Source organism: Aspergillus homomorphus, assembly GCF_003184865.1.
Source record: "Aspergillus homomorphus CBS 101889 unplaced genomic scaffold BO97scaffold_39, whole genome shotgun sequence".
NCBI lineage: Eukaryota > Fungi > Ascomycota > Eurotiomycetes > Eurotiales > Aspergillaceae > Aspergillus > Aspergillus homomorphus.
This window is the reverse complement of record NW_020291925.1, coordinates 159,520-174,042: the sequence shown is the minus strand read 5'-3', so window position 1 is coordinate 174,042 and position 14,523 is coordinate 159,520. Positions and strand designations below refer to the sequence as shown.

The window sequence follows — 14,523 nt, the reverse complement described above, 5'->3', positions numbered from 1 at the left end:
CACAAATTGCCCGCAATGGTCTAGCGACGGCGATCGGAGCGACGCCCGCAGCTCCCCGTTCCGTTAAGCGGAGAGCGACTCTCTCGCTCGCTCTCTCGCTCTGTCGTCGGACGGAAGAGCTGCGCAGATTCACCTTCTGCCCTCCTCCCACTTCGCTCTCACCACCACCCCCCCATCTCTTTCGCCCGTGTCTTGGTCTCGGGCTCAAACCCGGACACACTTCCTTGATACAGAGTCTCTGTCAAAAACCCTTCTTGTCAACACCATCGTCATCCCAGACACCATTTCCTTCCCCTCTTCCTGCTCTTGCGGCTGCTTGGTAGTGCGACTGCTTCTTCCGTCGTCTGTTCGCTCCAACCGCAGCCATGAACCAGCAGGCCTTAATCCTCGATACGATCCTTGGCATGAAAAGGGCCTTGCACAAGGAAAATGATTGTACGTCTTCACCTCCCCATATTACCCTTCCTTGCCGAGATTTTGGCTAATCCTCCTTCCTTCTCGCCGTGGTAGATTCGGGCCCCGACGATCCCATCACCCAGCCAACAAATCGAGGCAACAAGCTCCGAGCAAACGCGAAGTTCGTCCGCGAGGGCGCACTAGGATACTTGCACCCGGAGGATCAATATAAGCAGGTGAGTCGCTCATCCGCATGTGTTCACTCTCGTTCATACTGCCAGTCTGGCGGTGGCTGTCATGAACGGACGGAAGCACGGACTTAAAGGGAGAGCGCGAGTTGGAAGGCTGGCTATAACGGGTTCTAATATTAACAGAAAATCGAGCATGGAGGGTTTACGCGCTACATCCTTCAACGGAACCCCGTGCGCTACGACTCGGAAGGTGATGAGCTCGATGACGACGATGAAGACTCTGAGGCCGATGCTGCGGCAGCGGAAGAGAACCCATTCTCTGAAATCGCTCTTGAAAGTGAGTCTTCACCCCCTCTCCCAGGATTGGTTGTGGGAAAGGTACGGGTGGCTAATTGTTCTATCTCATACGGTCTTAGATTACATGTGCCCGCTCAAGCATCCTTCTGAACTGCCTACCCATCCTTCCATGTCGCATGCCTACACGTCGAAAGCACTGTCGAACATGACGAAGGCGATTGAAGCCAAACTTCGCCAGGAAAGAGCATTGTTGTGGCGAGCGAGAAATCTGCACAGACAATTTCTTGGGGATAGTTCTTGGATGTCATGTGCAATGGTTGAAACACCGGGAGATCGCTGGATCTTCGAACCCCGGGTGGCTAGTACTACGCATAGCCCGTCTTTGAGCCAGTACGGACCGAATGGCACGGCTACTCCTCTACCAAGGAGTGAACCGGCAACGCAACGAAACGGAGCACAGGGGTCGTCGTCGGTTACAGATGCTTCACGGCTGTCTCATACCGCTCAGAACGAGACGCCGCAGGCTCAGCCTGCTGCAGATCAAGACGTGGAGATGACTGATATCCCAGATGAGCAGACGAAGCAGGCCAATCATTTGCCAAAGCTCGATCAAAGCAGAGAACCTAAATCGGAGGAAGTTGACACACCTGTTGGCGACTTGCCGCATCACTCAGAAGCAACCAAGCAAGAGGCGCAAGTCAATGGAGGTAACACTGTCAGCAACCCTAAAGCCGTGGATGCTCGGATATCCGAATCCGATAGTGCTCTTGACCGAGCAGGGAAGGGAAACGCAAACAACGATGGCCTTGCAATTGTTGGAGATGCACAGCCAAACACCGAGAGTCGTCTTCATGCGCCAGGCGACGAGACGGATAAGGACGCAGAGATGCTGGATGGTTCCTCGCCAGAGCCTCCCCGACGCATGACAACGCGGGCGCAGGCCAACGCTACCAATCCCCAAGAGGATGATGAATCCGACCTTCTGTCCCCGTCTCCATCCGACGACACTCTGGGCAGCCTACCCACACCTCACCCGCTTTTCCTCATACCCGAAACGGTCCGACCTGACCTCAACTTCGGCCTCCCGCCCAATGAAGCGGAAGACACCCGCCGACTATTATGGTCCTACGTCCAGAAACAAGAAGAGACGGTCCGCGGCTTTGAGCACATGCTGGAATGCCTCCTCCGCGCTTGTCGAATGAAGGAGGACGTACTTGAATGGTGCAAAGCTGAAGGCCACGTCGGCGAAATGAGCGACGGCGAAGACTGGTATGACCGCGAGAAATGGGGTCTTGCCGAGGGAGAGGATCTCAAGAAGGGCGCGGACGAGGATGACATCGAGCCTGTCGAAGAAAGCCGGACGTCGAACAAGAGGGGCAGAGGAAGACGAAATTAGACTTTCTTCGCTTCTGCTTTTCGCCTCTTCTTTCCCCTCCCCTTCCTTCCCGGCTCACCACTCTTTCACTTTCCACGAATGCAGGCATCGATTCTTATCTTAACATCTCAAGAGACCTATAGCGCGGAGTTGGCGGTGTTTACTTTTGAGCTGATCCCCATTGAATATTGACTGATGACCACCCCCCATTTCCCTGTCAGACTCTCTGCATGTAGCACGCCGCATATACACACCTTGATACCCACCCCCATTTTACCCCCATCTCCTGTGACATATGAAGACTACTTATTACGGATCAGAAATATGTTCGACCAGTAGTATCAGGGCACTTGGCATTTTTTGTTTTCAATCATTGCGATCTATATACATAACCATGGCCTCATGAGAAAAGCTCACAAATGGCAACATCAAAGCATTTTATTTACTTCCCCTACTTCCTCCCTTCTCGTGTACTGTAAACCTTTCTTTCTCCTCTTGTTCTTTTGATTTTCTTTTTCGATCGAATAACCGGCCGCCGCCAGAGACTGGTATATTGTACCATATCCTCGGTTCGTCGGCTTGCTTTCGTTTTTCATTTTTGACTCTCTGCGTTGTAGCTTTAAAAGGGGTTGGTGAGTGGGTATCGGGTTATCGTTGAGGATCGTTGTAGAGTAGAGAAGCCTCTGCACTTTCGATTTTACCTGGTGGGTTGCGTTGACGTTGCGAGGCTGTCTTAGGAGGGCAATGGCATGCGATAGCAAGATGCGGAGTAGTAAATGGGTGTTGAAGAGCCAGGGGCTCCCCTCTTTTCTTCATTGGCGCGTTAGGGGGGAGCTGCATCGCATTCGCATGTGGATTTGGGGGGTGGTTATATCAGGAAGCCGGGGAGAGGTGCATGACATGATACTCCCGAAATCGAAGTATGACCGTCCGTTGAAAGGGCTGCTTGCGAGCTGCGATTACAGGTTCTTCTTGCCGCCTTGCTTGCCCTTGGCACGCTCGCGTTCGCGCTTGGCGTAGATCTCGGCAGTGAAGGGACTACATGAGGTTTGTTTGTGGTTAGTGGATCACGAGGTCCAGTCTGGGGTGTTCTTGTGGTACAAAAGCAGAAGCGCGTGTGGGCCATGATGTTCGTGGGACGGTAGGTTTGCAGGGATTCTGGTCTTGTCGCGTTGGGTTGGTCGAGTGAGGCTGATTGATACTTTGCCTTGTACAGAGACAGGCCCGTGATATGATGTATAAGGAATGAGATGTAGGGGTGGGGGGACAGTGGATGAAAGGGGATACTTACTCCTCCCATTGGAGAGCGAACCAGTAGAGAATGAAGACTTCGGCCGTCAGGAAAAGTCCCGCCACTTTGCCTTTGTAGAGGGCAACACCCAAGAAGTTGAGGGTGCTTCCCCAGTACATCGGCGAGCCGGTGACGTTGAAGGGGAATCCGGTGACGGGGGCATCCATAAGGATTCCGAAGTAGTCTCCCAGGTAGGTGCCTGTCACACCGAGAGCCCACATGCTGGAGAGGACGAGGACAGAGCCGACGGAGAAGAGAAGACCGCCGAGAACGGGTTGGTGCACTGGGGCATAGTAGGGCTGGTCGGCCAGGGCCGTCTGGTAGATGTGGTCGCGTAGGATTCCAATGCCGAAAATGGTGACTGCGAGGAAGTAGCAGCCGTAGTACGGGTTACCCCCGAAAATACGAGTCAAGAAGTGATTGCGGTATTCTACAGAACAAGATGAGAACGAGGTCCATTCACACCCTGTAAGGCTGGATTGGTTCGGATCTCGCCAGGCTGGCAGGCAGACCTGAGTGACGGGGGTGGTGGGGAGAACCGACCAGCACGTGCGACAATGCTGATTTTGAGACGATAGATTAGTCGACTGACCCGAAGAAAAGTATGACAGACGGTCAGTGAGGACGGTCCAGCACGAAATACTCACTTCCAGAAAATCGGGTTGAAGGCGATGGACAACGCAGCCCCTAGACAGAGAGTGGAGTTGAGAATCACATGCGGCGGGGAGAACCGGGGAAGACCTTAGCGGGACATACATTGGAGGGATGGCTGGGATAAGTCAACGAAGTGGGAGAGGGAAGCCATAGCGAGAGAAATAAAGCAAGACAAGGCGAGACGAATGGACAAGAAAGGGAACTGAGGAGTGAAGAGGAAAAGAAGAGAGAGGGAAAGAAGAGAGAGACGAGGAAGGAGGAAGACAAAAGAGATGGAGGTGGAGAAGAACATCTCCCGAAACGGCATGACGTCGTTTATCTTCCTCGGCGGCCGTCACGGGACTTCAACCCCGGCCCAACACTTTTAGTCGGAAACTCATGAGGTTTATTTCAGCCCGTCGTCAGGGCCAGATTATGCAATAAACACCATGTCTCACGATTCTATAGTGCCGCAAGCATAGTAGTTGTCCCTAAGCATTCGAAGATGGGAGAAAGCATACTTGAGCCAACCCAACTTGTTGACAAGATTCCTAATTCGGTATAGCCGGTAATGCTATGATACCGTACTTTACCAATCGTGGTCCCGGACTCCGGATCAACCATATATCCTCACCGCCTGCACTTATCATCATCGTTCCATGCATTATCTCATCGTGGTTATCTCGACCATATAATACTCCCAATATTGTCCCAGTCAGGGGTTCCTTTCGAATTTCCATGATATTGAAATAAGCCATACAATGTCTTTTTCAACAAATACACCCTGTCCTTATCTCGCGTGACCCGGCATGGCAGCACGACTGATCCGGGGACAATGGCCCTGAAGCGTCAAGAGTATGTCCTGCTGGGCATCGGTGGTTTCATAGCATGGGGACTGGTAACCCAGTGGCTTCCTGTGCTCCGATACCTTGGCTATGCACTGGTGTCAGGCGCATTGATTTCTGCGACTATTTTACTTCTTCTCGTCCTTCTTACAACGCGACCTACAACTGATGCAGCCTCCCCCACCTTCAACAAGCGCCCCGTCGCGTTCCTCACCCGCCGCCATTGGGACAAGGAAGCGCGGGGTGTTCAAAAGCGCTCTATCTACAAACCCGACTCTCTATACCCTCAATCTTTTGTTGTCTCTGAGGGCATTGATGAAGTTCTCAGTCTAGTTACGCGCGATTTTGTCGCATCCTGGTATCAACACATCAGTCCAAACCCCGCATTCGTGAACGAGGTCGACCGGGTGATCCGAACCGCGATTGAAAACCTGCGCGAGCGACTACTTGCGGAGGACCTAGTCTCACTTCTAGTCTCCCGAATCTTCCCAATACTTACAACCCACCTGAAAGAGTTCGACGTCGCGGAGCGATTGGTGCGGGGACGAAATCTTACACGGAATGTCACCGAGTCGGAAGAGCTCGACCTGGCCATCGCCAGCAAATATCGGGAGGGAAATTTACATCCGGCCGCCAGACTTTCCTTGTCAGATCAGAAGCTCGTCGAGCAAGAGTACCTCCGCAAACTGACCGTCGGTTTGTTGCCAAAGCTTTTTCCCGCATCGGTACTCAATAGTCGCATCGTCTCCGTCATCGTCCGAGAAATCCTCGCATGCGCCGTACTGTACCCTATAATTGCGTCACTTTCAGACCCTGACACTTGGAATCAACTGGTGGAGGCCTATGGGCGTACTGCTATACAGGACCGGAAGACGGTGCGAAAGCTGCGGGCAGCGTTGGACGAGCATGCCTCACCAGCCCCAAGATCCAAGCGTGGGAGCCAATTTCCGCGTTTAAGTCCACATGACTCGGAAAGGGCCTTCGAGAGATTCGTACGAGCGATCCGGCGCTGCGACAATATCTCCGACGCCAGACGCTTCAGGGCGCTCATTGTAAGCCAGCTAAAGCGAGAATCCATGGTCGAAGGACAGGATGCGACTTACCTGCAAAGGCTAGAAACGGCTAAGAGGGTTTTGGATCAAAAAGTGGCCAAACTCTCGACGCCCGCAGGCAGCCATGTATCACACGCCTCTGCAGCCGCATCACACTTCCGCCGCAAGAACTCCGCATCACGGGAAGCATCGTTAGTCGATGTGATGCACGACGCTTCAGGCCTCTCTTACTTCATGGAGTTCATGGACCGTCAAAAGCTCATGTCTTTAGTGCAGTTCTGGATCGTGGTTGATGGGTTCCGCAATCCACTGGAGGATGACTTTGGAGATGAGGACTCTCCCAGTTCGACGACCTGGACGCCTACGGACCAAAATGACATGGCCTTGATCAGTCAGCGTTACCTGAACAAGCCCGAACTGAAAGTGCCGGATGAATCACGTCGAGCAGTCAAAGCTTTTCTTAGCGCAGGCAAGCGAGCTACTGCGGATCAATACCGCAGAGCGCGCACCGTCATTCTAACCACCCAATCGGCGGTGCTGGACGAGCTCCAAAATATTTACTACCCCAAGTTCAAGAAGTCCGATTTATATTACAAATACCTTGCATCGGATGAAGTTTCACAGTCCGTGACACATGCACCTCCCAATCCTCCCAGCCCCGCCGAGCTGCTCGAGAGACGGCCGCTCCCTCTAATGACCCGCACTTCATCGCAGCCTAATGCCAGACCAAAAGACCTAAGACGAGCAGCTGTGTCGTCAAGTGATGTCCGTAGCATGGGCAAAAGGCTCGATGACGATGATTCTTCCAGAAGATCGTTCGATTCCGAAAGGTCAGCTCCCTTGTTCGATGATGACTATGACACCGATCCCCTGGCGATGTCGACCCAGAGTCTTGGTCAAGACTCGCAGAATGGTGACAACGAGGCAAGCCAGAATCAGGTGATCGAGACAATAGAGGCTGCTCTGAACGATATCATCACCAATCAGCCCAAAAATAGTCGGCTGGAAGATTTAAAGAGTGGAGATGCATCTCCCACTCGCCTTGTACCTGGTGATCCATTCCCGCGGTCTCCGCGTAGCTCGATCGAGTCTGCTCGGGCGGAGAACCGCGTTGATGACCGGGCGAAACCAAGTATCGCGTCGCTCGGACTCATTGATCGGTCTTCCCGCCATGGCGTCTTTGATGACGATCTCTTTGCCGACCAGCAGAAATTCATCGAAGATGAATATGAAGAGCCTCTGGGATCAGAAAAGGACCCGGCCGACGAGGTTCATGAAGCCGCCCCCGGAGACCTAGGGCTGACGGAAGCCATTGAGGCGCTTACGACTGACATTGAAAAGTTGGGGTCGCAAGAATCGGTGGTCGACACTCTGACTCGGAAAGCCGAGCTCACCAACAACACCGCGGAAATGCGAATCCTGCGCAAGTCCAAGGCGAGCATTCAGCGTGAGATTCACCGCAAAGAGATGCAACGGCAACAGTACATCATTCAAGAGAGTGATAATAGCTTGTATGGTCGATCTACAGTCCGGATCAAATCCATCGTAGTGGGTAAAGAGGAGGATGGTCGGGAATTCGCGATGTGTAAGCCTGAACGTCCCCTTCTGCTTAATTCTTCATACATATGACGGAATGAATCAATTCACTGACATATACCTAGACGTGATCGAGGTGCAGAGAAATGCCGGCGAGCAAATGCCAGCGGCATCCTGGGCAGTTGCGCGTCGCTATAGCGAGTTTCATGAACTCCACACCAAGCTACGCATGAGATACCCGTCCGTGCGGCACCTGGAATTCCCTCGTCGCCGGGTGGTCCTGAAACTCCAAAAGGAGTTCCTCCAGAAACGGCGTCTAGCTCTCGAAACATATCTACAGAAACTGCTCCTCCTCCCCGAAGTCTGTCGCAGCCGGGATCTGCGAGCCTTCCTGTCGCAACGAGCGATCATCCAACGCGACGAGACGCAGAGCTCTCGCGACGGAGAAACCAAAGACTTAGTAACCCGGATCTACAACTCAGTCGCCGACGGAATGGACGACTTCCTCGGCAATTTCGGCGTCCTGGATCAACTCTCTACGGCCGGCCAAAACCTCATATCTGCCGCCACCAACAATAACACCAATTCCGCAACCACCACCACCACAAACACCGTTCCCCTCTCCCCGGAAGACGCCGTCACCGCCGCCGAAGCGGAAGCCGAACTCAACGCGTTCGAAGACCGCGACCTTGAACCCTTCATCAAACCGATCTGCGACCTCTTCCTCGAAGGCTTCGAACTGAACAAGGGCAACAACTGGCTGCGCGGGCGCGCCGTCGTCGTCGTCCTCCACCAGCTCCTGGGCGGCACCATCGAGCGCAAGGTCCGCGAGGGCGCCCGATCCCTGGTGCAGGACGACTCGCTCCTCCGCTACGTATCCCTAGCCAGGGACACCATGTGGCCGGGCGGCACCCTGCGCCAAAGCAAAGTGCGCACCGCGCCCGAGCGTCTCCGCAGCCGCACCGAGGCGAGCCTCGTGCTGGCGACCCTGATCCCCGACCTGGCCGGCAACGTGGTCGGGCGGGCCAACGCGCAGGGCGCGGCCCGGCGCATCTTCGCCACGCTGAACAACCCACGGTTGAACACGCACCTGGTGTTCACGATCCTGGACGAGATTATGCTGGTTTTGTTCGGCGGGGCCAACACCACTGCAGGTACTGTCGACGGAGTCGGCCGTAATCGGTAAAACAACATCTCTCTACTACATTAATGCGTCTGATGATGACCGTGACGTATTGCGTTGTTTGTTATGATTGAGCAAATTCTGCGTGTTCCCACTTCCCCCTTAATCTGTTGTTCTTCTTTGCCCGTCAGTTCTTGCATCACTTTAGCGGGCGTTTGTATGTTTTACTATCGCATTCGAGCCATCAGGGCGGTCTTCTGTTTTATCCTCTGCCTCACCTGTGTCTATACTCATCGGCTGCCCATTGTGCAAATAAGCGTGATTGCTCCCTGTGACTTGAGGAATAATACACAAATTCCGTGGACGCTGCTTGCTAGATGCATCTCTCTATCCCATACTGTATCTAGTAACAACAACACAGATGCATTACCTAGTTCTTAAGTAAGTTGTAGTCGATGAAGTGGATCCTAGTGCTGACGCCATGGAACTAGTTCCCTCAGCTTAGTCCCGCTAGTCCTCTTGGCGATCGGGGTCCTATCCCGCCCACTCATACCTCATGGGCATGTCTACATTTCTACTCATTGGGGCAAAAAAAGAAGGCCACTGATCGTGTTCCGGTTGTCTGGTTTGGTATTCGGAGAATGAGCGTGTGTAAATGATGGAATTCGCTGGTCGACACCCAGTCAATCAGTTGCAGTAGGGGTTGCACTTCCACTCCACTTCTTCCATCTCAGCCCTTTAAAAACACCTGGCGTACCCGCCTGAAAATAACGAAAGTGACCATGAGACGACAAAGAGAGACAGAAAGGAATTTAAAAGCACAGAAGATAGAGAATGGGGTTCGGATTACAAAGGATTAGATATCGTTCCCCTCACCCCTTGTCCCGCATTTGCAGACGGGGTCTTCAGTCAGCGAGGGGGAGGGAGGTGGTTCGTTACGAGGATTAGAGAGAAAGAGGGTTTGGCTGTGTGGTCCAGGCACAGGTAGGCAAGGCTGACAGGCCGCTCATGCGTCGTCGCTCTTCTTCTTCTTGGACTTCTTGCTGCTGGTCTGGACCGGGGGACCCGTCTTGGTCTGGTGGACGATGAGGCGTGTCCAGCACTCCTCCTTGTCCCACTCGAAACCTTTGAGGTAGGGCTCCGTTAATGTGTCGTCGGACTGGGGTGGTGAGGTGATGGTTAGTTGTGTTGCTTGGTGGGGTTGGAGGGGACGAGTGAAAGGTTCGAAAGAAAGTCGGGGAAAAGAACATACCTGTTTCTTGAACTGCTTGTGGATTGCGTCCAGCGCATCCTTTACCGTGACGCCCTTCATGTTGCGGGCTGTGACCTCCAGCCCCAAGGGGAAGTGCAGGTCGATCTTCTTGACGGGAGGGTTGACGAGGTGGAGTTTGAGGATGTCCTTGTCCTCAATGGTTGATGGGGAGGTGTTGAGCTTCCTGTTGTTCAGGCAGGTTAGCTTTAGGTCCTGGTGTTGGGTTGGTGGTGTTTGTGGTGCACTTACCATCCCGTGCGTTGCGTTTCAATGGGAAGAGTCAATTCGATCTTCTTCTCCTCTGTTTCACTCGGAGATTAGCTTGTGCTGGGGAAGTGACGGTGATAGACGACACACGTACCTAGTTCCTTGATGTTGTAGACGCCTTCGGCGGTGGAGGAGGCACGTCGTGTCTTGGCCTTGGTCTCCTTGGGCTTCTCCTCCTTGGCATCTAGCGTCAAGCCGGCGACGGCGGAGTCGACCTTGGTGAGTTCTTCCGACATGATGGGAAGGTATGAGTCTGTGGTTACTGGCTGGGGAGATGAGAATACATGAGTTAGTGATGATAATGCTGATGACGATGACGATGACGATAACGATGACGATGACGATGGTGAGGGATAGATGGGAATAGGAGAATGGCCTACGACTCCAGGGAGCCTAAAGCTACAGAGAGGGTGAAGTGACAAGGGAATATGGGGTGAAAGAGTTCCGGGTCAGGGTCCAAAGCTTACCGAACCGTTGGGGTGGAAGTAGTGGATGAACTGGCAGTGGATGAGAGATGGATAGTTCAATGGATGATGATGAAGAAGAGAAGAAAGAGAAGAAGAAGAGAAGGAGAAGGGAGGGGAGAAGGACTCAAGAAGTAAGTGAGTAGTAGTAGAACAGAGAGGGGAAGAGACACAGCGAGGAGGGTGGGCAGGTGACCTGACTGGTTCAACCCACCCCCGGTTCTCAATTGCATGAAAGCCCCCTTGACTCTCTGGCTCGACCCAGACTGTAATTAATTTCCACTCGTTTGACGGGTGGGACGTTGTTCGAATGATGATCGGAAGAGTCGACATCGACGGCTCATCTCGTGGTATACTCTCTATCCTCTATCCTCTATCCTCTATGGTGTATACTAACTAGACTATGACGCCCAGAATTGATTGTGAGAAGAACAACAACAGCAATAACAACTATAACAGTGATTACGACAGCTGCTCGATATCTCCACGACTGTTGTGATACTACTGGAATAAGACTTGAAGGAACTCAATAGGTTCGACCAGACTGGAATCGTATGTTGTTGTACAATACATACATGGGATGATCTCCGCATTGCTAGCTGGGGAGCGGCGTTTGATTCCTCCAGCATCATCAGCATCACCTGATGATGATGCTGATGATGATGATGATGATGCTGTGTTTCAGCCTTTCAATTCCGTTTCCAGTGTCCCTGACCCTTACTGGTATTCTGTATAATTTTTCCCTAGGAAATGTGATATTGTCCCCGGCAGGACCGGATCACACGAGCAGCTCCTGACGTTGAAAGCGGCCACTAAAAGGAAACTAAAGGCTGCACCCCGCATTCCCAACGCGGGAACGCTCCACTTGACACTGACTGACACTGACACTTGAACAAAGTACTGTTGGACTCTTTTACATAGTATGACACCACCAATGCAACTGCAACCAGAGATCGGCTCACTCCCCCACTCATTCCCCCAAAAATGGATGACTTCATCGTCTGCGTGGTTTTCGGGCTAGAATGCCAATCAATCGATACCAGTTTCCATGGTACTGTTCACTTCCCCAACCTGTAAACGGCTCTTGGTTCCCCAGCCGCACGTGAGCTAAAGTTGGGGCATCACCACTACAATGAAGGGACATGAAAGGTTACCAAGTACTCTGAGTGCATTGAGCACATTGAGTACATTGAGCACTGTCAGGGATGCATGCCTGGTCATGGACTGGACTTGTCGAAAATCATGCCTGGCTTCCCCCACTCCTTCGAGTGGTGTGATGTATGCTCAGCACCGAGCCGGGGTGCGCTGATACCTCCCTGCAACGAGCTGTCTCCAGAACGTCCATCGGAGGTCGATCGTAAGATGATGGAGGTCGGTTACTGGTTCGCAGACTGCCTCAACTTGCAGCCCCGGGCGGGGTTTGCCGTGAGCTACGAATCACGACCAGCTTCGCCTGCGGTTTCATACCGAATACTGTCGCCTGCCTACATTTGTTTGGCGTCGGAGCGGGAGGGAATGGGGAGGAAGAGGGAATTCTGGACTCAGGGCTGCCTGCATGCTCTGTATTCCCGTGTCTTAATTCCTGTGTGTATGTGTATACAATGTCATCTGTTAGTCCTGAACCTAGTGGTGACAACTCACTGTCAGCTCGGATGACCTGATCTCTTAAACACTTGTATGCCAACTCCGAGCACATCCTAGTCGTACCAGTGCCGGCTCATAGGAACAGGAACAGGAACCTGAACAGGAACCTGAACAGGAACAGACTATAAATCTGGCCGCTGGATGAAGCGCAGGCTGGCGTGCTGCCAGACCCAAAAACATCGACGAGTCGAACTCTCGATCATCTGACCCTCTCTCACCCATGCATGCACTTGTGAAGTGATACTCCCGATAAGGTCAAGTCGATCAGACCAAAGGACAATGGCTGAGTCAGCACCTGGGCCGGGCGGAAGGCGGTGTGGCTCGGCAGGAACGAAGATATTCGAGGATTGCGCGGATGGACGACGAAAGAGCATCACTTCTCCTTCCATGTTCCTGTGCTTCGTCGCCTAGCGCTTTCCCTTATCACGAGCTTTGTTCTTGCTCTGTAGTTTGAAAAAACCGTGGGGAGCTAATATTCTGATCTCGCAGTCGCCTAGAATCCCCCCTCTGATCCTGCCGACCGTCGACCGATTAATCCATCGCGTCTGCTTTTCCTTTTTCGTCTCGCGTGTCGGAGCTCTCGTCCCCATTGCCTCCGGCCAACCCGTCCTTTACCACATCACATACAGCAGATGGCATCGCTCTTCGGTAATGTTGGCGCTTCGTCGTCAGCGGGTGCTTCCAACACCACCGGCGACATCTCCAAGGATGTTGCCCTGAACCAGCCTCCGGAAGATAGCATCTCGGATATCCGATTCTCCCCCGGTCCGACCGGTGAATACCTTGCCGTTGCCTCGTGGGACAAGAAGGTGCGCATCTACGAGATCAACGAGCAAGGACAGAGTGAGGGCAAAGCTTTCTTTGAGCATGAGGGCCCGGTATTGAATTGCTGTTGGTCACCGGTACGTTTCGTCCTTCCTCCCCCCTCTCCCGGCTCCGCGACTAATGCATGAGGGACCTGTCCAGGATGGAACGAAAGTCGTTGGTGCCGGCGCGGACAAGGCGGCCCGCATGCTGGATCTGGCTTCAAATGCGACGACTCAAGTGGCAGCGCACGATGCACCGATCCGCAGCTGCCATATGATCCCCAACCCGCAGGGCAACACCCCGTTACTCATCACAGGCTCGTGGGACAAGACGGTGAAATACTGGGATATCCGGCAGCAGACTCCGATCGCAACGGTGGAATGCCAAGAGCGCGTCTACACAATGGACGTCAAGAACAAGCTGCTGGTGGTGGGCACGGCGGACCGCTACATCAACATCATCAACCTCGACCAGCCGACCAAGTTCTTCAAGACGATGCAGTCCCCCCTCAAGTGGCAGACGCGGGTAGTCAGCTGCTTCGCCGACTCCACGGGCTTCGCCGTCGGCAGTGTCGAGGGCCGCTGCGCCATCCAGTACGTCGACGAGAAGGACTCCAGCTCCAACTTCAGCTTCAAGTGCCACCGCGAGCAACCGCCCAACCAGCGCGACGTCAGCAACATCTACTCGGTCAACGCCATCTCCTTCCACCCCATCCACGGCACCTTCAGCACCGCCGGCAGCGACGGCACCTTCCACTTCTGGGACAAGGACGCCAAACACCGCCTCAAGGGCTACCCCTCGGTCGGCGGCACCATCTCCACCACCGCCTTCAATCGCACCGGCACTATCTTCGCCTACGCTGTCAGCTACGACTGGAGCAAGGGCTACTCCGCCAACACCCCCCAACTTGCCAACAAGGTTATGTTGCACCCCGTCGCCCAGGAGGAAGTCAAGCCCCGACCCGGCACTCGCAAGCGGTAATGATTTAAGTTCGATAAGAAATATTCTGATGTCCAGGGAAAGAAAGAAGGGGAATCCGGGGAAGAAGGGCTTCATGCAAGCATTGGTACGTTCACTCACGGGTGTGTGCGTGTACGCTCGATCTATGTAATGTCTCTAAGGGAGTCCGGAGGTCGATACTTAGAGATTTTGCGAAATCAACAACTTCGACCTTCAGATCAGAAATCATTGGTTTCCACCTCTTTCTCCCGCATCTCCACATTTCCTCTCTTTCCTCTTCTATGTATTTCTTCTATCGTCGTTTTCTTTTGGTTCAGGGAATAATGCATATGAGCGGTTCATTTCAGGTTTAGAATCGATGTCTCCCGTGGTTATGCCGTAGGCAAGATG

At 53.3% G+C, this 14,523-nt stretch overlaps 6 protein-coding genes across 6 annotated transcripts; 4 read left to right on the top strand and 2 right to left on the bottom strand.

Annotated features, from left to right (window-relative positions):
- Nucleotides 1-95: 95 nt before the first annotated feature.
- On the top strand, nucleotides 96-2,657 carry BO97DRAFT_396624 (RXT2 domain-containing protein). The gene is made up of 4 exons (XM_025694093.1): nucleotides 96-435; nucleotides 511-632; nucleotides 771-924; nucleotides 1,004-2,657. Exons 1-4 carry the CDS (start codon nucleotides 366-368, stop codon nucleotides 2,278-2,280), a joined length of 1,623 nt encoding a protein of 540 aa, XP_025548450.1. The 5' UTR covers nucleotides 96-365; the 3' UTR covers nucleotides 2,281-2,657.
- A 379-nt stretch (nucleotides 2,658-3,036) lies between these two features.
- On the bottom strand, nucleotides 3,037-4,476 carry BO97DRAFT_171956 (bifunctional phosphatidyl-N-methylethanolamine N-methyltransferase/phosphatidyl-N-dimethylethanolamine N-methyltransferase). The gene is made up of 5 exons (XM_025690310.1): nucleotides 4,307-4,476; nucleotides 4,198-4,237; nucleotides 4,094-4,110; nucleotides 3,551-4,016; nucleotides 3,037-3,297 (listed from the first exon to the last, which is right to left on the bottom strand). The coding sequence occupies exons 1-5, from the start codon at nucleotides 4,353-4,355 to the stop codon at nucleotides 3,219-3,221; spliced, it is 651 nt and encodes a 216-aa protein (XP_025548449.1). The 5' UTR covers nucleotides 4,356-4,476; the 3' UTR covers nucleotides 3,037-3,218.
- A 400-nt stretch (nucleotides 4,477-4,876) lies between these two features.
- rgsC (putative intermediate filament protein (Mdm1)) lies at nucleotides 4,877-9,274 on the top strand. The gene is made up of 2 exons (XM_025690309.1): nucleotides 4,877-7,665; nucleotides 7,742-9,274. Exons 1-2 carry the CDS (start codon nucleotides 5,019-5,021, stop codon nucleotides 8,800-8,802), a joined length of 3,708 nt encoding a protein of 1,235 aa, XP_025548448.1. The 5' UTR covers nucleotides 4,877-5,018; the 3' UTR covers nucleotides 8,803-9,274.
- Nucleotides 9,275-9,745: 471 nt separating this feature from the next.
- On the bottom strand, nucleotides 9,746-10,494 carry BO97DRAFT_352118 (uncharacterized protein; the record flags this gene model as incomplete). Its single annotated transcript, XM_025692015.1, has 4 exons — nucleotides 9,746-9,898; nucleotides 9,992-10,175; nucleotides 10,241-10,292; nucleotides 10,353-10,494. 4 exons carry the CDS (start codon nucleotides 10,492-10,494, stop codon nucleotides 9,746-9,748), a joined length of 531 nt encoding a protein of 176 aa, XP_025548447.1.
- Nucleotides 10,495-11,026: 532 nt separating this feature from the next.
- BO97DRAFT_407809 (uncharacterized protein) lies at nucleotides 11,027-11,313 on the top strand. The gene is made up of 2 exons (XM_025695713.1): nucleotides 11,027-11,072; nucleotides 11,137-11,313. The coding sequence occupies exons 1-2, from the start codon at nucleotides 11,033-11,035 to the stop codon at nucleotides 11,253-11,255; spliced, it is 159 nt and encodes a 52-aa protein (XP_025548446.1). The 5' UTR covers nucleotides 11,027-11,032; the 3' UTR covers nucleotides 11,256-11,313.
- A 457-nt stretch (nucleotides 11,314-11,770) lies between these two features.
- Nucleotides 11,771-14,154, top strand: sonA (putative nuclear pore complex protein (SonA); the record flags this gene model as incomplete). Its single annotated transcript, XM_025697820.1, has 3 exons — nucleotides 11,771-11,795; nucleotides 13,039-13,268; nucleotides 13,333-14,154. 3 exons carry the CDS (start codon nucleotides 11,771-11,773, stop codon nucleotides 14,152-14,154), a joined length of 1,077 nt encoding a protein of 358 aa, XP_025548445.1.
- Between the last annotated feature and the right edge of the window lie 369 nt (nucleotides 14,155-14,523).

Bases quoted from the DNA above. Each gene is read 5' to 3' on its own strand.
- BO97DRAFT_171956 (XM_025690310.1), bottom strand. From the start codon at position 4,355: ATGGCTTCCCTCTCCCACTTCGTTGACTTATCCCAGCCATCCCTCCAA. The intron at 4,238-4,306 runs GTATGTCCCGCT...CTCTCTGTCTAG, and splicing joins ATCCCAGCCATCCCTCCAAT to GGGCTGCGTTGTCCATCGCC. The intron at 3,298-3,550 runs GTAAGTATCCCC...AACCTCATGTAG, and splicing joins TTCGCTCTCCAATGGGAGGA to TCCCTTCACTGCCGAGATCT.
- BO97DRAFT_396624 (XM_025694093.1), top strand. From the start codon at position 366: ATGAACCAGCAGGCCTTAATCCTCGATACGATCCTTGGCATGAAAAGG. The intron at 633-770 runs GTGAGTCGCTCA...TAATATTAACAG, and splicing joins CGGAGGATCAATATAAGCAG to AAAATCGAGCATGGAGGGTT. The intron at 925-1,003 runs GTGAGTCTTCAC...ATACGGTCTTAG, and splicing joins CTCTGAAATCGCTCTTGAAA to ATTACATGTGCCCGCTCAAG.
- BO97DRAFT_407809 (XM_025695713.1), top strand. From the start codon at position 11,033: ATGATGATCGGAAGAGTCGACATCGACGGCTCATCTCGTG. The intron at 11,073-11,136 runs GTATACTCTCTA...TATGACGCCCAG, and splicing joins CATCGACGGCTCATCTCGTG to AATTGATTGTGAGAAGAACA.
- rgsC (XM_025690309.1), top strand. From the start codon at position 5,019: ATGGCCCTGAAGCGTCAAGAGTATGTCCTGCTGGGCATCGGTGGTTTC. The intron at 7,666-7,741 runs GTAAGCCTGAAC...ACATATACCTAG, and splicing joins TGGTCGGGAATTCGCGATGT to ACGTGATCGAGGTGCAGAGA.